The following is a 17,044-nucleotide window of genomic DNA, read 5'->3' as shown; positions in this document are numbered from 1 at the left end:
TTATGGGAGAGAACGCAGGTCAGGAGGTTGTGGTCACTACGTGGAATTTCAGTGTTGGTGAGGTTGGAGATTGTTCAGTGAGTAGAGATGATGCTGTTAGCATCAGACAGTGAGCGTCAGTCTTGCCCAGAATGTTAATTGTAGCTAAAACAGAGCCTCCTATTGAATTTCCCCCCCCCCCCCCCCCCCCCAAGAAAGCACGCTGTTCCGGAGAAGACCAGATAAGAGAGTTCTCATTTATAGTTTCATCTTTAATCAAGAATGGCTAAGGAACAATGAACAATGTGGAGCCTGGTTCTTCCTTATATTTGAAGGCTGTGTTGGTTCAGCTGTCAGATTGTGAAATTCATCGCAAGGCTGGAGTGTGCAACCGATTTGCCCCACAGAATCCCACGAACCAGATTTTATACACACTTTAAAATGGGAAAGAATCAAAGTCATGTTAATGTGTCCTTTCATTTCACCTCATTCAGTGTAATGGAACAGCTAAAGGATTTCTACTCTGAGATAATGTGACTTGAAGTGGAAAAGGAAGTTAGAAGAGCCAAGTTAATCCTCTGTGAGTAAGGAAAAAAGCCAAGTGAGAAAACAAACAAAAATCCGTTAAATATGTCATTTTTTCTTTGACCTCAGCTCTCATGGCTTGAGAAAATTTAGGTCAGTCTCCAATTTCCTTTAGATAGAACTGAAAATATGAGAACTTGACATGGAAGGATTTAAATCGACCTCTCAGCTTACAAATACACTGACTTGGGGTTGTCCATGTAAACCAGGGCGCTTTTGTGTACGTAATTGAACCCAGAAGACATTTCCTGCTCTTGTTTTAAGTTCTGCTCTGATCCTCTCTCTACTTTTCCTAGGAGAACTGAAAGCGTTGGGCCTATACTAGGAAAAGAACAGTGGTAAGCCCAGGACATTCACCATATCACAGAGTAGAAAAATATAGTCCTATACTGTTCAGAGTATCTTCACACTCGTTAACCTCAGAGAAACTCTGTAGAAAGGATGGTTAAGCAATTTCAGAAGCCCAAGAGTTACTCACGTACCATGTATTCAGTCAATAGTATTTATTGAGCGCTTACTATGTGCAGAGCACTGTACTAAGCGCTTGGAATGTACAAATGGGTAACAGATAGAGACAGTCCCTGCCCTTTGACGGGCTTACGGTCTAATCGGGGAGACAGACAAAAACAATAGCAGTAAATAGAATCAAGATATCAAGATTCAGTCAAGATATATTCTCTTAAATTGGTCTTTTAGATTTTCTTTTGGCAGTCTGTTTCTTTTAGAATAGATGCTACTAAAACAACGTGGTAACAGGGATCCTTTTGGCTGTATTATCAGGTATGAGCTCCTAAGGGCTTCTACCAACACCCTCTTTAGCTTTTGAGGAGTAAACAAAATCTTCTGCTAACACCTGTTTCTCTGCCACACAAATGTCCCCCTGACTCCTTAAGCACAATGTGTTGAAAACCAAACTCATCTTCCCACCTAAATACTCTCATTCATCCAATCGTATTTATTGAGTGCGTACTCTGAGCAGAGCACTGTACTAAGTATGTGAGAGAGTACAGTACAACAATAAACAAATGCCCTGCCCACAACGAGCTTGCAGTCTAGTTTGGGGGTCAGACATTAATATTAATAAATAAATGCCAGATAAATACATCACTGCTGTGGGGCTGGGAGGGGGGAAGAACAAGGGGAGCAAGTCAGGGTGACGCAGAAGGGAGTGTGAAAAGAGGAAAAGGGGGGCTAATGGGGTCTCTTAGAGGAGATGTGCCTACCATAAGGCTTTAAAGAGGGCGGGAGTCATTGTCAGATTTCACCTCCGCCTAACATCCCCATCCCCTCTCAGGATCACACCTGGAGAGTTTCCAGTACTCTACCAGTCTCGTCTACGGAAGGGAGAGTCCAGCAGATGCCTGTCTCTTCCATTCCTAGCGTGGCTAGTGGGTAACGTGTAGAAGGCCATCTGCTACAAGTCAAAACTCATCTGTGCTGGGCAGCAGCGGCAGGGGAGAGAGTCGAGGGTGGAGACTCAAGTTGACTGTGCGGAAGGAGGCGATGGTAAATCGCTTCCACATTTTTACCAAGAAAACTCTATGGCTCCCCTACCAGAACGACTGCAGATGGTGGTGGGGGCGTTCGGGGAGAGATACGTCCATGGTGTCGCTATGGGTCGGAGACGACTTGATGGCATAAGACAAGACAAACATCCCCCTCCCACTTGCAACACAACTCTTCTCCCTCTATCTGAAGCCAGTAGCCTTGGGATTCTCTTTGACCCCTCCTCCCACCCTTTCGGCTCTCATACCCTGCCAGTTTTTCTTCCCCTTTTCCCAAATCCCCCCCTCCATCTAAACCATTGTCTCCCTGGTCCTTGGTCAAGTCCCAGCTAAACTATTTTTTTTAATGGTGTTTGTTAAGAACTTGCTATGTACAAGGCACTGTCCTAAGCACCGGGGTCTTGTCTTATGCCATCGAGTCGTCTCTAGCCTCTAACGACGCAATGGACACATCTCTCCCAGAACGCCCCACCACCATGTGCAATCATTCTGGTAGTGGAGCCGTAGAGTTTTCTTGGTAAAAGTATGGAAGTGGTTTAACATTCCCTCCTTCCGCGCAGTAAACTCGAATCTCCGCCCTCGACTGTGTCCCAGGCCACTGCTGCCCAGCACAGGTGAGTTTTGACTTGTAGCAGATTACCTTCCACTTGCTAGCCGCTGCCCAAGCTAGAAATGGAATGGATAGGCCCCTGCTTGATTCTCCCTCCTGTAGACGAGACTGGTAGAGGACTGGAAACTCTCCAGGTGTGGCTCTGCGAGGGGAAAAGCGCTGGAGTAAGTAAAGGCTAATCAGACTGGACACAGTCCATATCCCACCACATCTCACAGTTTTAATCCCTGTTTTACAGATGAGGTAACCGAGGCCCAGAGAATTTAAAAGATTTACCCAGAGCCACACAGCCGACAAGTGGCAGAGCAGGAATTAGAACCCAGGTCCTTCTGACTCCCAAGTCCATGCTCTAGCCACTAGTCATTCAGTAGTATTTATTGAGCGCTTACTATGGGCAGAGCACTGTACTAAGCACTTGGAATGTACAGTTTGGCAACAGAGAGAGACAATCCCTGCCCAATGATGGGCTTCTCATGTTTGTTGCAGGTGCTTGTCAAATCCTGGACAAACTCTAAACTATTAGTCTTTTCCTTGGTCTCCCCACCTCCAGCGTCTCCTCCATTCATTCATTCATATTTATTGAGCACTTACTGTGTGCAGAGCACTGTGCTAAGTCCTTGAAAAGTACAATACAGCAAATAAAGAGAGACAGTCACTGCCCACCACAGGTTCACAGCCTAGGAGGGAGAGACAGGCATCAATTCAGATAAATAAAATTACAGATCTGTACATGAGTGCTTCGAGGCTGGGGTCGGGGGGAGAGCAAAGGGAGCAAATCAGGGCGACGCAGAAAGAGTGGGATCCAAACGGCTTCCACGTTAGTATAATCACTGGATTACTGCATCAACCTCCTTTCTGACCTCCCAACCTCATGTCTTTCCCTGCTTCAGTCCATACTTCATTCTGCTGCCCGGATTATCTTTCTACAGATATCCTAATCACCCCCCTCCTGAAAAATCTCCAGCGGTTGCCTGTCAACCTCCATATCGAGCAAAAGCTCCTCGCTCTTGGTTTCAAAGCTCTCCATCACCTTGCCCCCTCCTACCTCACCTCCATTCTCTCCTTCTACAGCCCAGCCTGCAACACTATATGCTCCTCTGATGCCGCTAACCTTCCCACTTCACCTCTTCTCACCTGGCCCACGTCCTACCTCTGGCCTGGAATGTCCTCTGTCCTCAAATCCACCAAACAACCACACTTCCCCCTTCAAAGCCCTTCTGAAGGCGGATGTCCAAGAGGCCTTCCCACACTAAGCCCCCCCTTTTCCTCAGCTCCCCCTCCCCTTTCCGTTGCCCCGACTCGCTCCCTTTGCTCTACCCCCTGCCCCCAGCACTTGTGTATATATGTACCTCTCTATAATTCTATTTATATTAATGCCTGTTTACTTGTTTTGATGTGTATATATCTATGATTCTATTTATATTGATGCCTGTTCATTTGTTTTGATGTCTGTCTCCCCACTTCTAGACCGTAAGCTGGTGTGGGCAGGGATTGTCTCTTTTTATTGCTGAATTGAACTTTCCAAGCACTTAGTAATAATAATGTTGGTATTTGTTAGGCGCTTACTTTGTGCAGAGCACTGTTCCAAGCGCTGGGGTAGATACAGGGTCATCAGGTCGTCCCACGTGGGGCTCACAGTTAATCCCCATTTTACAGATGAGGGAACTGAGGCCCAGAGAAGTGAAGTGACTTGCCCACAGTCACACAGCTGCCAAGTGGCAGAGCCGGGAGTCGAACCCATGACCCCTGACTCCGAAGCCCAGGCTCTTTCCACTGAGCAACGCTGCTTCCCGGGCTCTGCACAGTGCTCACACACAGTGCTCTGCACACAGTAAGCACTCAATAAATACGATTGAATGAATGAATGAGTGGGAGATGAGGAGAGTGGGGCTTAGCCTTGGAGGAGATGTGCCTTCAGTAAGGCACCCTTGGTCACCCTTCTAAGCTGTTGGTCTGCTCACGTCTCTCCGACCCTCGAAACCTAATCCAGTCAATCAATCAATAAATTGTACTCATTGACTTAATGAGTGCTCACTGTGTGCAGAGCGTGGTTCTGAGCACTTGGGAGAGTTTACTATAACAGAGTTGAAAGACATGTTCCCATGGCTGAGTGGATAGAGCACAAGCCTGGGAGTCAGAAGAAGCCGGGTTCTAATGCCGGCTCCGCCACGTGTCTGCCGTGTGACCTTGGGCAAGTCACTGAACTTCTCTGTACCTCAGTTACCTCATCTGGAAAATTGGGATTCAATAATAACAATAGTCAGTATTGTTATTATTATTGTGGTATTTAAGTGCTTACTCTGTGCCAGGTGTTGTTCTAAGCGCTGGGGTGGATACAAGCAAATCGTGTTGGACACAGTCCCTGTCCCACATGGGGCTCATTCTCTAAATCCCCATTTTACAGCTGAGGTAACTGAGGCCCAGAGAAGTGAAGTGACTTGCCCAAGGTCACAAAGCAGACAAGTGGTGGAGCTGGAATTAGAACCCATGACCTTCTGACTCCCAGGCCCGTGCTCTATCCACTAAATCATGCTGCTTCTCTAAGAGTGTGAGCCCCATGAGGGACAGGGACTATGTCCAACCTGATTTAACTTGTATCTACCCCAGTGCTTAGAACAGTGCTTGGCACACAGCACATAACAAGTACCATAATTAGACAAATCCTGACCAATGGCTCCCGCTGTTCCTCCTGCCTGGAACTCTCTCCCGCTTCAAACTGCCAAACCGCAGCATTTTCTATCTCAAAGCCTTCCTCCAAAAGGTTTTTCCCAAGTAGTAATTTGTATCCCCTTATTACATCCTCCCAACTATCACCTCAGCATTTTTCCACCTCCTCATCCCTTGGCACACACAACCTTCCATTGCATTTTTATGCCTATAAATGTACGTACACTGCTGTTTAAAGAGAATGCTCCCATCCATAGGCTGAGGAAAAAAAAAATTCAATCGTATTTATTGAGTGCTTACTGTGTGCAGAGCACTGTACTGAAGCACTTGGGAAAGTACAGTACAGGAATAGAGACGATCCCTGCTGACAGTGAGCTCAGATTCTAGAGGGGGAGAGACGGATATCAATATAAATAAAATGACAGATCTACACATAAGTGCTGTGGGTCTGGGCGAAGGGGGAAGAGCAAAGGGAGTGAGTCAGGGCAACACAGAATGGAGTAGAAGATGAGGAAAAGTGGAGTTTAGTCTGGGAAGACCTCTTGGAGGAGATGTGCCTTCAGGAATGCTTTGAAGGTGGGGGGAGAGTAATTTAATTTTCTGGTGGATTTGAGGAGGGAGGGGGTTCCAGGCCAGAGGTAGGACATGGGCCAGGCGAGATGGAGGCACAGTGAGAAGATCAGCACCAGAGGAGCGGAGTGTGCGGGCCGGGTTGTAGAAGGAGAGAAGGGAGGTGAGGTAGGAGGGGACAAGGTGATAGCTTCAAAGCCAATGGTGAGGAGTTTTTGTTTGTTATGGAGGCGGATGGGCAACCACTTTTTGAGGAGGAGGGGGTGACCTGTCCTGAACATTTCTGGAGAAAGATAATCCCGGCAGCGGAGAGAAGTATGGACTGGATGGGGAGAGGTAGGAGGTTGGGAGGCCAGCAAGGAGGCTGATGCAGTAATCTAAGTGGGATAGGCCGAGTGATTTTACTAACGTGGTGGTGGTTTGGATTGGAGAGGAAAGGGCGGATTTTAGTGATGTCGTGAAAGTGAGACTGACAGGATTTGGTGACAGATTGGCTATGTGGGTTGAATGAGAGAGCGGCGTCAAGGATGATGCCAAGGTTACTGGCTTGTGAGACGGGAAGGATGATTGTGCCATCTACAGTGACGGGAAAGTTCGGGAGAGGACAGGGTTTGGGAGGGAAGATAAGGAGCTCTGTTTTGGACATGAATATGTATGTATCTCATATTTTTAGCTTATAAGGTATGTGCATTCTTCCCTTCTGATGAAACCTACAAGGAACACCACAATAACCCATCCTATCCCCCCAATCCTTCCGTTCCCATCTCCCCCCCAACACACACACACGCACGCACAAAATCAAGCAGCATGGCCTAGTGGTTAGAAGACAGGCCTGGAAGTCAGAAGGATGTGGGTTCTGATCCCAACTCCACCCCTTGTAAGCTGTGTGACCTTGGGCAAGTCACTTAATTTCTCTGGACCTCAGTTACCTCATCTGTAAAATGGAGATTAATACTGTGAGCCCCATGGGGGACATGGACTGTGTCCAGCCTAATTAGGTTGTATCTACACACACGAGCGCTTAGTACAGTTCCTAGCACATATTAAGTGCTTAACAAATACCATAAAAAAGAGGTTGGGTTCACTGTGTACTTTTTAGCTTTGTACTTTAATAATCCTTTTACTAGTCATGGTAGTAAGTGCTTATTGCAGGCAGAGCACTGTATTAAGCTCTAGAAAATGAGGCTTAGACAAGAACCATGTCCTGGGCGGGATTCACAATCTATAAGCCTCACAGTTGTCTAGTCTTTTTGTAGTCTTCACTTGGGAAAATTGAGAAAAAGTATAGCGAAGTCATCATTTACACCAGAAGACAGGAATGCAGAATAATAGTTTGATTTTCCGGTATTTTGAAGGGTGCTCAAATTCAGCTGTACTAAATGGTGTAGCCAAAGGGTTGGAAATGCCTGAATTGTGTATTAAATTACCTTTCTCCCACCCACACCATCTGAGGTACCTGATTATTTATATTTTCCAAAATATTCAAGAGTTAAACGTTTCGGTATAACCTTTAAAAATCTATTGGGATCAGTTGAACCATCTTTAAGCAGATAGTTTATTTCAGTTAAAAAAAAAAATTACCAGTTATCCATACCTTTACATATATACTATTGTTATTTATTCAAGTTTATTTATTAGGTATTTTATGCGTGTCTTGCTGTATTTCAGATCGAAGACAAAACGTTTCATGTTCATGGAGATCTTTATAATGAGAAAGATTGTACTTATCTGAAATGTTCTGTAAATGGAATTACTTGTAAATCTAAATTCATCATCACGGAAAACACCATCTATCTCTTTTCAATGGTAATCTTATTTCTTCTTTTGTAAAAATCACTGCTGGAGTGGAGAGAAAAAAATGTCTGTCTCTTTTGGTTTAGTATGTGATCTTATGTGCACTTCAACTTTGTCAACTGACCGTAATTTTCTACTCACCGATTTAATCATTCAGCAAGAGATATTACACTTCCTACCAGGAAACGGGAAGTCATTACTATCTGCTATTCTTCTACTGTAGCTTCCTATCCTACTTCAGATTCCTCTTCTAAACCTGGTTCTGGGCAGTTTATATTCTCTCACCCCAAGGACTTCTCCTTGGTGATTAAAGGGACACACGTGAGAAGTGATAAATTCATCTTCTCTCAGTGCCTTGGCTAGATATCCTATAAAAGTTGTTTCTTTTTTCCTCTGAGTTGCCTGAATTGTTTTGCTAGTAGAAATTAGAAATGAACAGTAGTGGTTATATGAATGGGTTTAACAGGAATAGTGGAATTACGTTAATTGGAATATCGACGGGAACCTTGAACTGACTCCATTTTGCTGTTCGTTTCTCCTCCTTAGAAGGGCAGTGCCGAGGTTGGCATCCCAGTACCGAAATACCTTTCTGGAGTGAGCACTTCAGCAGCTCAAGGTGGGGCCATTGCACCGATGACAGGGACGATCGAAAAGGTAACGTAACTGGATTGGGAAAGACCGCTCACTCAGAAAGCTTATTTGTTCATCTGTGACTCTTACCCAACTTATTCTGTGGCTGAAGATGTATTTTTACTGGGAAAGGAAAACATACTGAATATAGTATTTTTGATCATTTTTGATTTCCACAGGGTGGAAAATAGGCCCAACTTTCTTTTTTAATATAGGCATAGTAGGAACAATAAACAGTAGGCATTATCCAGGAATATTGATTTTTCACTGCCACATATCTTCTATTTGAAAATAAGTATTTCTGACAAAACCTCCAGTGTTCACGATGAGAAATAATACAGTATTTCAGGATTTGTGATGAGAAATAGTATATTATTGTATCTATTGTTGACCTCTATATGATTTTTTTTAAATGGGATTTTTTTTACATGCTCACTGTGTGTCGAGCACTGTTTCCAGCACTGGGGTAGGTACAGGTTAAATGAGTCAAACACAATCCCTGGCCCACATGGGGCTCAGGGTCTAAGTAGGAGGGAGAACAGGTATTGAATCCTCATTTTTACAGTTGAGGAAACGGAGGCACAGAGAAGTTAAGTTGAGAAGCCGTGTGGCTCAGTGGAAAGAGCCCGGGCTTAGCAGTCAGAGGTCATGGGTTCTAATCCTGGCTCTGCCACCTGTCAGCTGTGTGACTTTGGGCAAGTCACTTCACTTCTCTGTGCCTCAGTTACCTCATCTGTAAAATGGGGATTAAGACTGTGAGCCCCACGTGGGACACACTGACTACCTTGTAACTACCCCAGCGCTTAGAACAGTGCTCGGCACATAGTAACCGCATAACAAATACCAACATTATTATTAAGTGATTTGCCCAAGGTCACGCCACAGGCAAGTGGGGTATTAGAACTCAGGTCCCCTGACTCCCAGGCTTACGCTTCTTCAACTAGGCCACACCGCATCTTTGTTTTGCTCCCTATATTTACCGTACAGAACTGTTTCTGCTCCCATTCATTCATTCAATAGTATTTATTGAGCGCTTACTATGTGCAGAGCACTGTACTAAGTGCTTGGAATGGACAAATCGGTTACAGATAGAGACAGTCCCTGCCCTCTGACGGGCTTACGGTCTAATCGGGGGAGACGGACAGACAAGAACGATAGCAATAAATAGAATCAAGGGGATGAACATCTCATTAAAACAATAGCAAATCAATAGAATCAAGGCGATGTACATTTCATTAACAAAATAAATAGGGTAATGAAAATATATACAGTTCCCAGTACCTGCTCCCAGAGGTGCAGGTAGCTAGCCCCCCTGTGTTACAGATCACCGGTCTTAAAGAAGTGGGGAAGTGGAAGTGAGAGGAATGACTGGGGCTATTAGCAATCCTATGTAACCGTTTCCCTTCCCTCCTTTTTTTTCCCTTTTTCTTTCCTGGGCTCTTCCTGGGTTGCTTTTATATTACACAAGTTTAACTTTAATAGGGTACAAAAAAGAATTAAACAATGGGACTATTTTATGTTTGCGTGGCTTAGCACGGGTCTGGGAATCAGAAGGTCATGAGTTCTAATTCCGGCTCCCCCACTTGTCTGCTGAGTGATCGTGGGCCTTTCACTTGCTTCTCTGTGTTTCGGTTCTCTCATCTGTAAAATGGGGTTTAAGACTTGAGCCCTATGTGAGACAGGGACTGTGTCCAACCCTATTATCTTATATCTACCTCAGCGTATAGAATGGTGGTCTGGCACATAGTAAGCGCTTAACAAATACCATAATTATTTAGTATTATAATTATTTGTGTGTAGACGCACAGGCGTATTTTGCTAAGATGCCCACTTGTCACCAGTGAGTGAACTGGTACAGATACTTCGGGTTCAGTCATTCATTCCACCTTATTTATTGAACACTTACTGTGTGCAGAGCACTGTGCTAAGCGCTCTGGAAAGCACAATTACAATAAACAGTGACATTCCCTTCCCACAATGGCTTCCAGTCTAACGGGGGGAGACGGACATCAACTAAAGTTACAGATATATACATAAGTGCTGTGGGGCCGGGATGAGGTGGCCAGTGTCAACCTGGGAAGAAGGTGGATTCATTATATTATTATATTAGTATATGGCTAATATAGCCAATATAGTTAATTTGAGCAATCAGTGGTATTAACTGAGTGCTTACTGCGTACAGAGCGCTGTACTGAGCACTCGAGAGAGTACACTGTAAACGAGTTGGTAGACTCATTCCCTGCCCACAACGAGTTTACAGTGTAGACAAGGAGATGGACATGAATATAAGGAAGCAGCGTGGTCCAGTGGAAAGGGCACAGGCTTGGGAGTCAGATGGACATGGGTTCTAATCCCAACTCTTCCATTTCTCTGCTGTGTAACCTTGGGCAAGTCATTTCACTTCTCTGGGCCTCAGTTACCTCATCTGTAAAATGGGATTGAGACTCTGAGCCCCATGTGGGACAGGGACTGTGTCCATCCCAATTTGTTTTTCTCTACCCAGCGCTCAGTTGGGTGCCTGGCACATAGTAAGCGCTTAACAAATACCATAATTATTATTGGTATTAGAGGACATGAATTCTAATCCCGGCTCTGCCACGTCTGTGTGACCTTGGTCAAGTCACTTCATTTCTCTGGACCTCAGTTACTTCATCTGTAAAATGGGGATTAAGACTGTGAGCCTCATGTGGGACAGGGACTGTGTGGAACCGGATTACCTTGTATTCATTCATTCAGTTGTATTTATTGAGTGCTCACTGTGTGCAGAGTACTGAACTAAGCAGCGTGGCTCAGTGGAAAGAGCCTGGGCTTCAGAGTCAGAGGTCATGGGTTCGACTCCCGGCTCTGCCACTTAGCTGTGTGACTGTGGGCAAGTCATTTAACTTCTCTGTGCCTCAGTTACCTCATCTGTAAAATGGGGATTAACTGTGAGTCTCACGTGGGACAACCTGATTACCCTGTATCTCCCCCAGCGCTTAGAACAGTGCTCTGCACATAGTAAGCGCTTAACAAATACCAACATAATAACTAAGCGCTAGAAAAGTACAATTCAGCAATAAAGGGAGACAATCCCTGCCCACACCAGGTTTTCAGTCTAGAGACCGGGCTACCCCAGTGCTTAGAACAGTGTTTGCAGTGCTAACAAATACCACAGTTATTATTATAAATAAATTATGGATATGTACCTAAGTGCTGTGGGGCTGAGGGTGGGGTGAATAAAGGCTGCTAATCCAAGTCCAAGGGTGACGCAGAAGGGAGTGGTAGAAAAGGAAATGAGGGCTTTGTAAGCAAAGTAGTTCTTTCTTTTTTTCTTACTTGGCAGATAGGACAGTTTTGTGCTGGCAGATATTTGCCAACCTTTCCCATGCATTTCTTTAAAAATTGACGTGTGGCTATCTGAACCGTGGAATGGAATCAGTGTTTTAATGGTGTCTTTATACTGAAATTGAAAATGATATTCCGCTCTCCTAATATTACAGAGATTACTTGCATTGAGAAAAACTCAGTATGCATACCTAGGCCAACAGAGCCATTTTGTTCGGACATCACAGCACACTGTCAGAGGAACAACCCCTAATTCCAGAGGCAATCCATCAGTGGTGTTCACTGAGCACTTAACTGTGCGCAGAGCACTGTACTAAGCACTTGGGAGAGTGCAATTCAACAGAGTTGGTAGACTCGAGCTTGCAGCCTAGGGGGAGATGACAGTTTAGAAAGTTCTCCAAAGAAATTGACAGAGCCCTATATAAAATATAGTGAAAATGCAAATTGTAGAAGAACTGCGTGTACTTAATTTGCTAACTTTTATGTTTTAGGTATTTGTGAAAGCTGGGGACAGCGTTCAGCCTGGAGACCCTCTGATGGTTATGATAGCAATGAAAATGGAGGTGAGATTTAAAGACTTCGGATAAGTCAGTCGTATTTGAGCGATTACTGCATGCAGAACCCTTTGCTGAGTGCCTGGGAGAAAACAATATAGGAGAGTTGGTAGACAAATTTCCCAGAAAAATTAGACTTTTGACCTGCTCAGACTTGGGACTTGCCATTTTACTAAAATGTTATCACCACGGTGTCCCTGACGGCCCCGGGGTTCACAGTCTGAGCTCTTCCTTTAGGTCTTTTCCACAATTGAACTAATTGAATTTTAATGCCAGTATTCCCTAGAGATCACATATTTCCCTACAGTGATTCGAGCACTGGACTCAGGCCCTTCCGAGTTCACCGACTCGTGCCTGCACCAACAAACACAGCTGCTGCTTTTCAGAGAATTAGATTACAAGCCACCGTGACCTCGAAGCAGATAACAAAAAGACAACATAGTAGCACTTTTCAGAGAAGCAACAGGGATAAACAGCCATCCTCGGGACCGTAAACTCGCTCTCCGGACTGTAAACTTGTCCTCTGGACTGGAAGCTCGTCGTGGGCAGGGAATGTTAAATTGTTATATTGTACTCTAATCCCAGCTCTGCCACTTGTCTGCTGTGTGGGCTTGGGAAAGTCATTTCAGTTCTCTGGGCCTCAGTTACCTCATCTGTAGATAAGGGATTAAGACAATGAGTCCCGTGTGAGACCGGGATTGTGTCCAACCCGATTCGCTTGTATCCACCCCAGCGCTTTGTACAGGGCCTGGCACATAGTAAACACTTAAATACCCCAATTACTATTATTATTAATAATAATGTTGGTATTTGTTAAGGCCTTCCTATGTGCAGAGCACTTGTTCTAAGCACTGGGGTAGATACAGGGTAATCAGGTTGTCCCATGTGAGGCTCACAGTTAATCCCCATTTTACAGATGAGGTAACGGAGGCACCGAGAAGTTAAGTGACTTGCCCACAGTCACACAGCTGACAAGTGGCGGAACGGGGAGTCGAACCCATGACCTCTGACTCCCAAGCCCAGCCTCTTTCCACTGAGCCACGCTGCTGTTTGTACTGTACACTCTATTAAGTGCTCTGCACACAGAAAATGCTCAATAAATATGATTGATGCATAATCAGGAAGCTCTCTGAGACAGTGTCTGTTCTGCAATAGCAAACAGTTCATTCATTCCTTCAATAGTATTTATTGAGTGCTTACTATGTGCAGAGCACTGTACTAACTGCTTGGAATGTACAAATCGGTAACAGATAGAGACAGTCCCTGCCCTTTGACGGGCTTACAGTCTAATCGGGGGAGACAGACAAGAACAATGGCAGTAAATAGAATCAAGGGGAAGAACATCTCATTAAAATAATAGCAAATAAATAGAATCAGGGTGATGTACATCTTATTAACAAAATAAATAGGGTAATGAAGATATATACAGTTGAGCGGACAAGTACAGTGCTGAGGGAATGGGACGGGAGGGGGGAGGAGCAGAGGGAAAGGGGGGAGAAGAGGGTTTAGCTGCAGAGAGGTGAAGGGGGGGTAGAGGGAGCAGAGGGAAAAGGGGAGCTCAGTCTGGGAAGGCCTCTTGGAGGAGGTGAGCTCAGTTCAACAGTTCAAAACAGTTGGTGAGAACAGTTCAAAAGCTTAAGTCTCTGCAGTTCTATGTGCTGAAGTATTTGGATCCAAGGGAGCTTCAAGTTGAAGGATGTAAATTAAATATGTTGGAGTCGGCTGTGAGCACAGTTGTGGTTTTTTATGTGCACATACTTTAAACATTTACTATCGATATGTAGTTGATCAAGCAATAGTATTTACTGAGTATCTTCTGTGCACAGAGCATTGAACATGTACAATAGAGGAGTGTACAGTCCTAGTGTGGGAAACAGACAAAAATAATGTGCAGATAGAAGGGATAAATGGATAGTAACATGTTCCTTGAATCATGTAAGTTAAAAAAAAATAGTACTTACTATATATTCGTTCTCCTTTGCTTAAAATTTTTATTATTTTGGTCAATTGCAGGGGGTTGTCTTGGGAATTTATTAATGCATTTTGCATTATTCCTTCTGGAAAGCTATATCTTTTTTGATGAGCTTTTGTATAACCCTCCGTTTTCACGTTACCTAGAAGCACTAACTAGGGTCTTTCAGTACTCCCAGTTCTTTTGTGGTGGAAGGGTCGTGTTCTTGGAAACTTTACGCCTAATAGTCACCCGTTCCGTGCACACACACTGATCTTCCAGTATCGCAGTTTGCTGTAACTGAACAGACTCGACATGTCGGCAGAACCTTTTCCGACACCCTACCAGTGTCCTATCCAAAACGTGTAGTGAAAATAAGTATTTCGGCAGAATTTAAAGTATAACCAAGAATTGCCAAGTTTTAATTTAGAGGGATAAAGTAGTATCTGCTGAACAAAGATCAATTATAAAGACAAAAGTACACAAAATTTATGTGCAGATGAACACTAAAATTTCCCTGGTTCAATAAACAGATAATATCCTGACAAAGAGTTTGTTAAATCATTTTTATTTTATTTGGGTTCAGCGATAGTTAACATTTAATTGACTGCTAAGTCAACTGAATGATTTTATTTCTTCGCAGCATACCATAAAGGCTCCCAAAAAAGGCACAATAAAGAAGGTTTTCTACAAAGAAGGTTGTCAGGCCAATCGGCATGCTCAGCTGGTGGAGTTTGTGGAGGAAGAAACAGAAAAATCGGAATAAAAATTGAACTCAGCAACCTATTTCTTCCCTGTCTACCAATAAGAAAGTGCCTTCGTGGTTCTCTGGGAATTCTAATGAGCAGCAGTTTCATAAATAATGGTCAATCCCATTACACTCCTTCCATTCTGTTACATGTACAAAAGCGCACTTATGACCTAAATGTGGTCAATTCTTATGAAACCAAGTTTTAAACACTTTCGTAAAGACTGATCACATAAGTAATGTGTGTCCACTTTTTGGATCCAACCCTTTTCGCTCTTTATCTTCATAAGGGGCAGAGATTTGGTCAGAGGAAAGAGAAACGGGAGTTTTTTACCAATGGAATGTCCGCTCTTACAGAATGGCCAGCTGTGGGCTTGTCTCAACCTGATGGCAATAATCACTTCAGTAGCAGATTGATAGGACCGCTTCCCCAAGCGTTGGGTTGCCTTAACGTGCAATTTGTCATTTATCTTACATCTATGAATGTTATTTACATTTTGTCTTCATGATCTGGGATATTATCTTTGGACGGTCTGCCTTTAATTTTCTGTTTATTTGCCGTACACTATTTAAAGGAGAAGAATGAGACTGGGTAAATTAAAAGCACATCTTCAAGGATGGCTGACTATATCTAATGATGGTTAATGATTTTGATATATAGAATTTTTTTTTCTTTCTAGACAGGAAAGTAGAATTAAACATGACAGATTTTTATGCACCAACTATAAACTTGTAGTTTAAAAGTGATTTGTGTATGACTACAACTCTATTCTCTGTGATGCCTATGTAATTAAATCTGTACCACTTAAGCGCTATGGTAATCGCTCCACAGAATTGTGTGCATATCCTTATACTCTGCCACTTCCCTTATCTGTAATATATTTTAAAATCTGTCTCCCTCAGTAAACTCTAAGCTCCTTGAGGGCAGGGATCTCTACTGTATTGCAGTCTTACATGATCTTAGTATGATTCTCTGCATATTGTAAGTGCTCAATAAATGCTACTGATTAAAAATAATCATAAAAATAATTCTGTTTAAGTATTTACTGTGGGCCGGGCACTGTACTAAACTCTGGGGTGAATACAAGCAAATGGGGCTGGATACGGACCCTGTTCCTGTCCCACGAGGGGCTCACAGGCTCAATTCCCTTTTTACAGATGAGGAAACTGAGGCACGGGGAGTGATGTAACTTGCTCATGGTCACACTGCAGACAAGTGACAGAGCTAGGATTAGAACCCACGACCTTCTGACTTCCGGGCCCGTTATCTATCCACTACGCGTGGTCCAAGCCTGCAGCCTTCATACAGCTTCTGGGTTGCTCCAGTGGTTACCCACCACCTCTGCAAACAAACAGAAACTCCTTGTCCCCTCCTGTCTTACCTCACTGACTTCCTACTGCAACCCAGCACATTCACTTCTTTCCTCTAAAACCAACCTTGATTTTGTCTTCCTGCTGACAACCCCTTGCCCCTGTCCTGCCACTGGCCTAGAATTCTAGACTATAAGCTCTGTATGGGCTGGGAACGTGTATGCTAATTCTGTTGTACTCTCCCAAGTGCTTAGTACAGTGCGCTGTACATAGTAAGTGCTCAATAAATATCTACCCATCTTCAGGGTCATATTAAAATCACATCTCCTCCCAGGCCTTCCCCAACTAAGCCCTCATGTCTCCTCTTTCCCTTTCCCTTGGATTTGTACCCTTTATTGACCCCGTCCTCGGTCCCACAGCACTATTGGAGTCAATAAGGATGAAGAAGTATTGTTGTCGGGCAGAGGACAGGGCAGAATTAAAGCAGATGAGGATGAAGTTGAGATGAATGAGGTCACCCAGGTATCTGGATTTGTACCAGCTGCGCTTGAGCACAGGAGCGGAGGAAATATGCTGAGGAGATGATACAGGGTTGTGGGTTAGAGGTACGAGACCGGCCCAGGGATGGGGAGCAAGGGCAGTATTAAAAGGGGTCGATCTGTGCATCAAAGGAAGGTAGTTTGCGTATGGAGACCAAATCGGGCAGGATGACTTTAGAAAATCGAAAGGGGTCAAAAGACCAGAGGTCTCTGGGGCAGAAACAGGACAGATTTGTGGGGGATGGGTGTGTGGAAGAGAAGGCGATAGAGGAGGTTG

The 17,044-nt window shown here is 44.1% G+C and overlaps 1 protein-coding gene and 1 non-coding gene across 4 annotated transcripts in view; one reads left to right on the top strand and one right to left on the bottom strand.

Moving 5' to 3' along the window:
* Nucleotides 1–15,946, top strand: part of MCCC1 (methylcrotonoyl-CoA carboxylase 1) — a 57,661-nt gene extending 41,715 nt beyond the window's left edge. For all 3 annotated transcript variants that reach the window (XM_029067194.1, XM_029067200.1, XM_029067186.2), the window contains 4 exons: nt 7,585–7,722; nt 8,257–8,364; nt 12,156–12,227; nt 14,813–15,946. In XM_029067194.1, the coding sequence (XP_028923027.1) occupies nt 7,585–7,722; nt 8,257–8,364; nt 12,156–12,227; nt 14,813–14,935 (441 nt within the window). In that variant the 3' untranslated portion in view covers nt 14,936–15,946. The remainder of the gene's footprint in view (nt 1–7,584; nt 7,723–8,256; nt 8,365–12,155; nt 12,228–14,812) is intronic.
* On the bottom strand, nt 2,694–2,831 carry LOC114816697. The gene has a single exon (XR_003764507.1). It is a non-coding gene; the product is annotated as a small nucleolar RNA SNORA7 (small nucleolar RNA).
* Nucleotides 15,947–17,044: the final 1,098 nt, after the last annotated feature.

The sequence above is a fragment of the Ornithorhynchus anatinus genome, chromosome 1, assembly GCF_004115215.2.
Source record: "Ornithorhynchus anatinus isolate Pmale09 chromosome 1, mOrnAna1.pri.v4, whole genome shotgun sequence".
Classification (NCBI taxonomy): domain Eukaryota; kingdom Metazoa; phylum Chordata; class Mammalia; order Monotremata; family Ornithorhynchidae; genus Ornithorhynchus; species Ornithorhynchus anatinus.
This window is presented reverse-complemented; position numbering and strand designations above follow the sequence as displayed.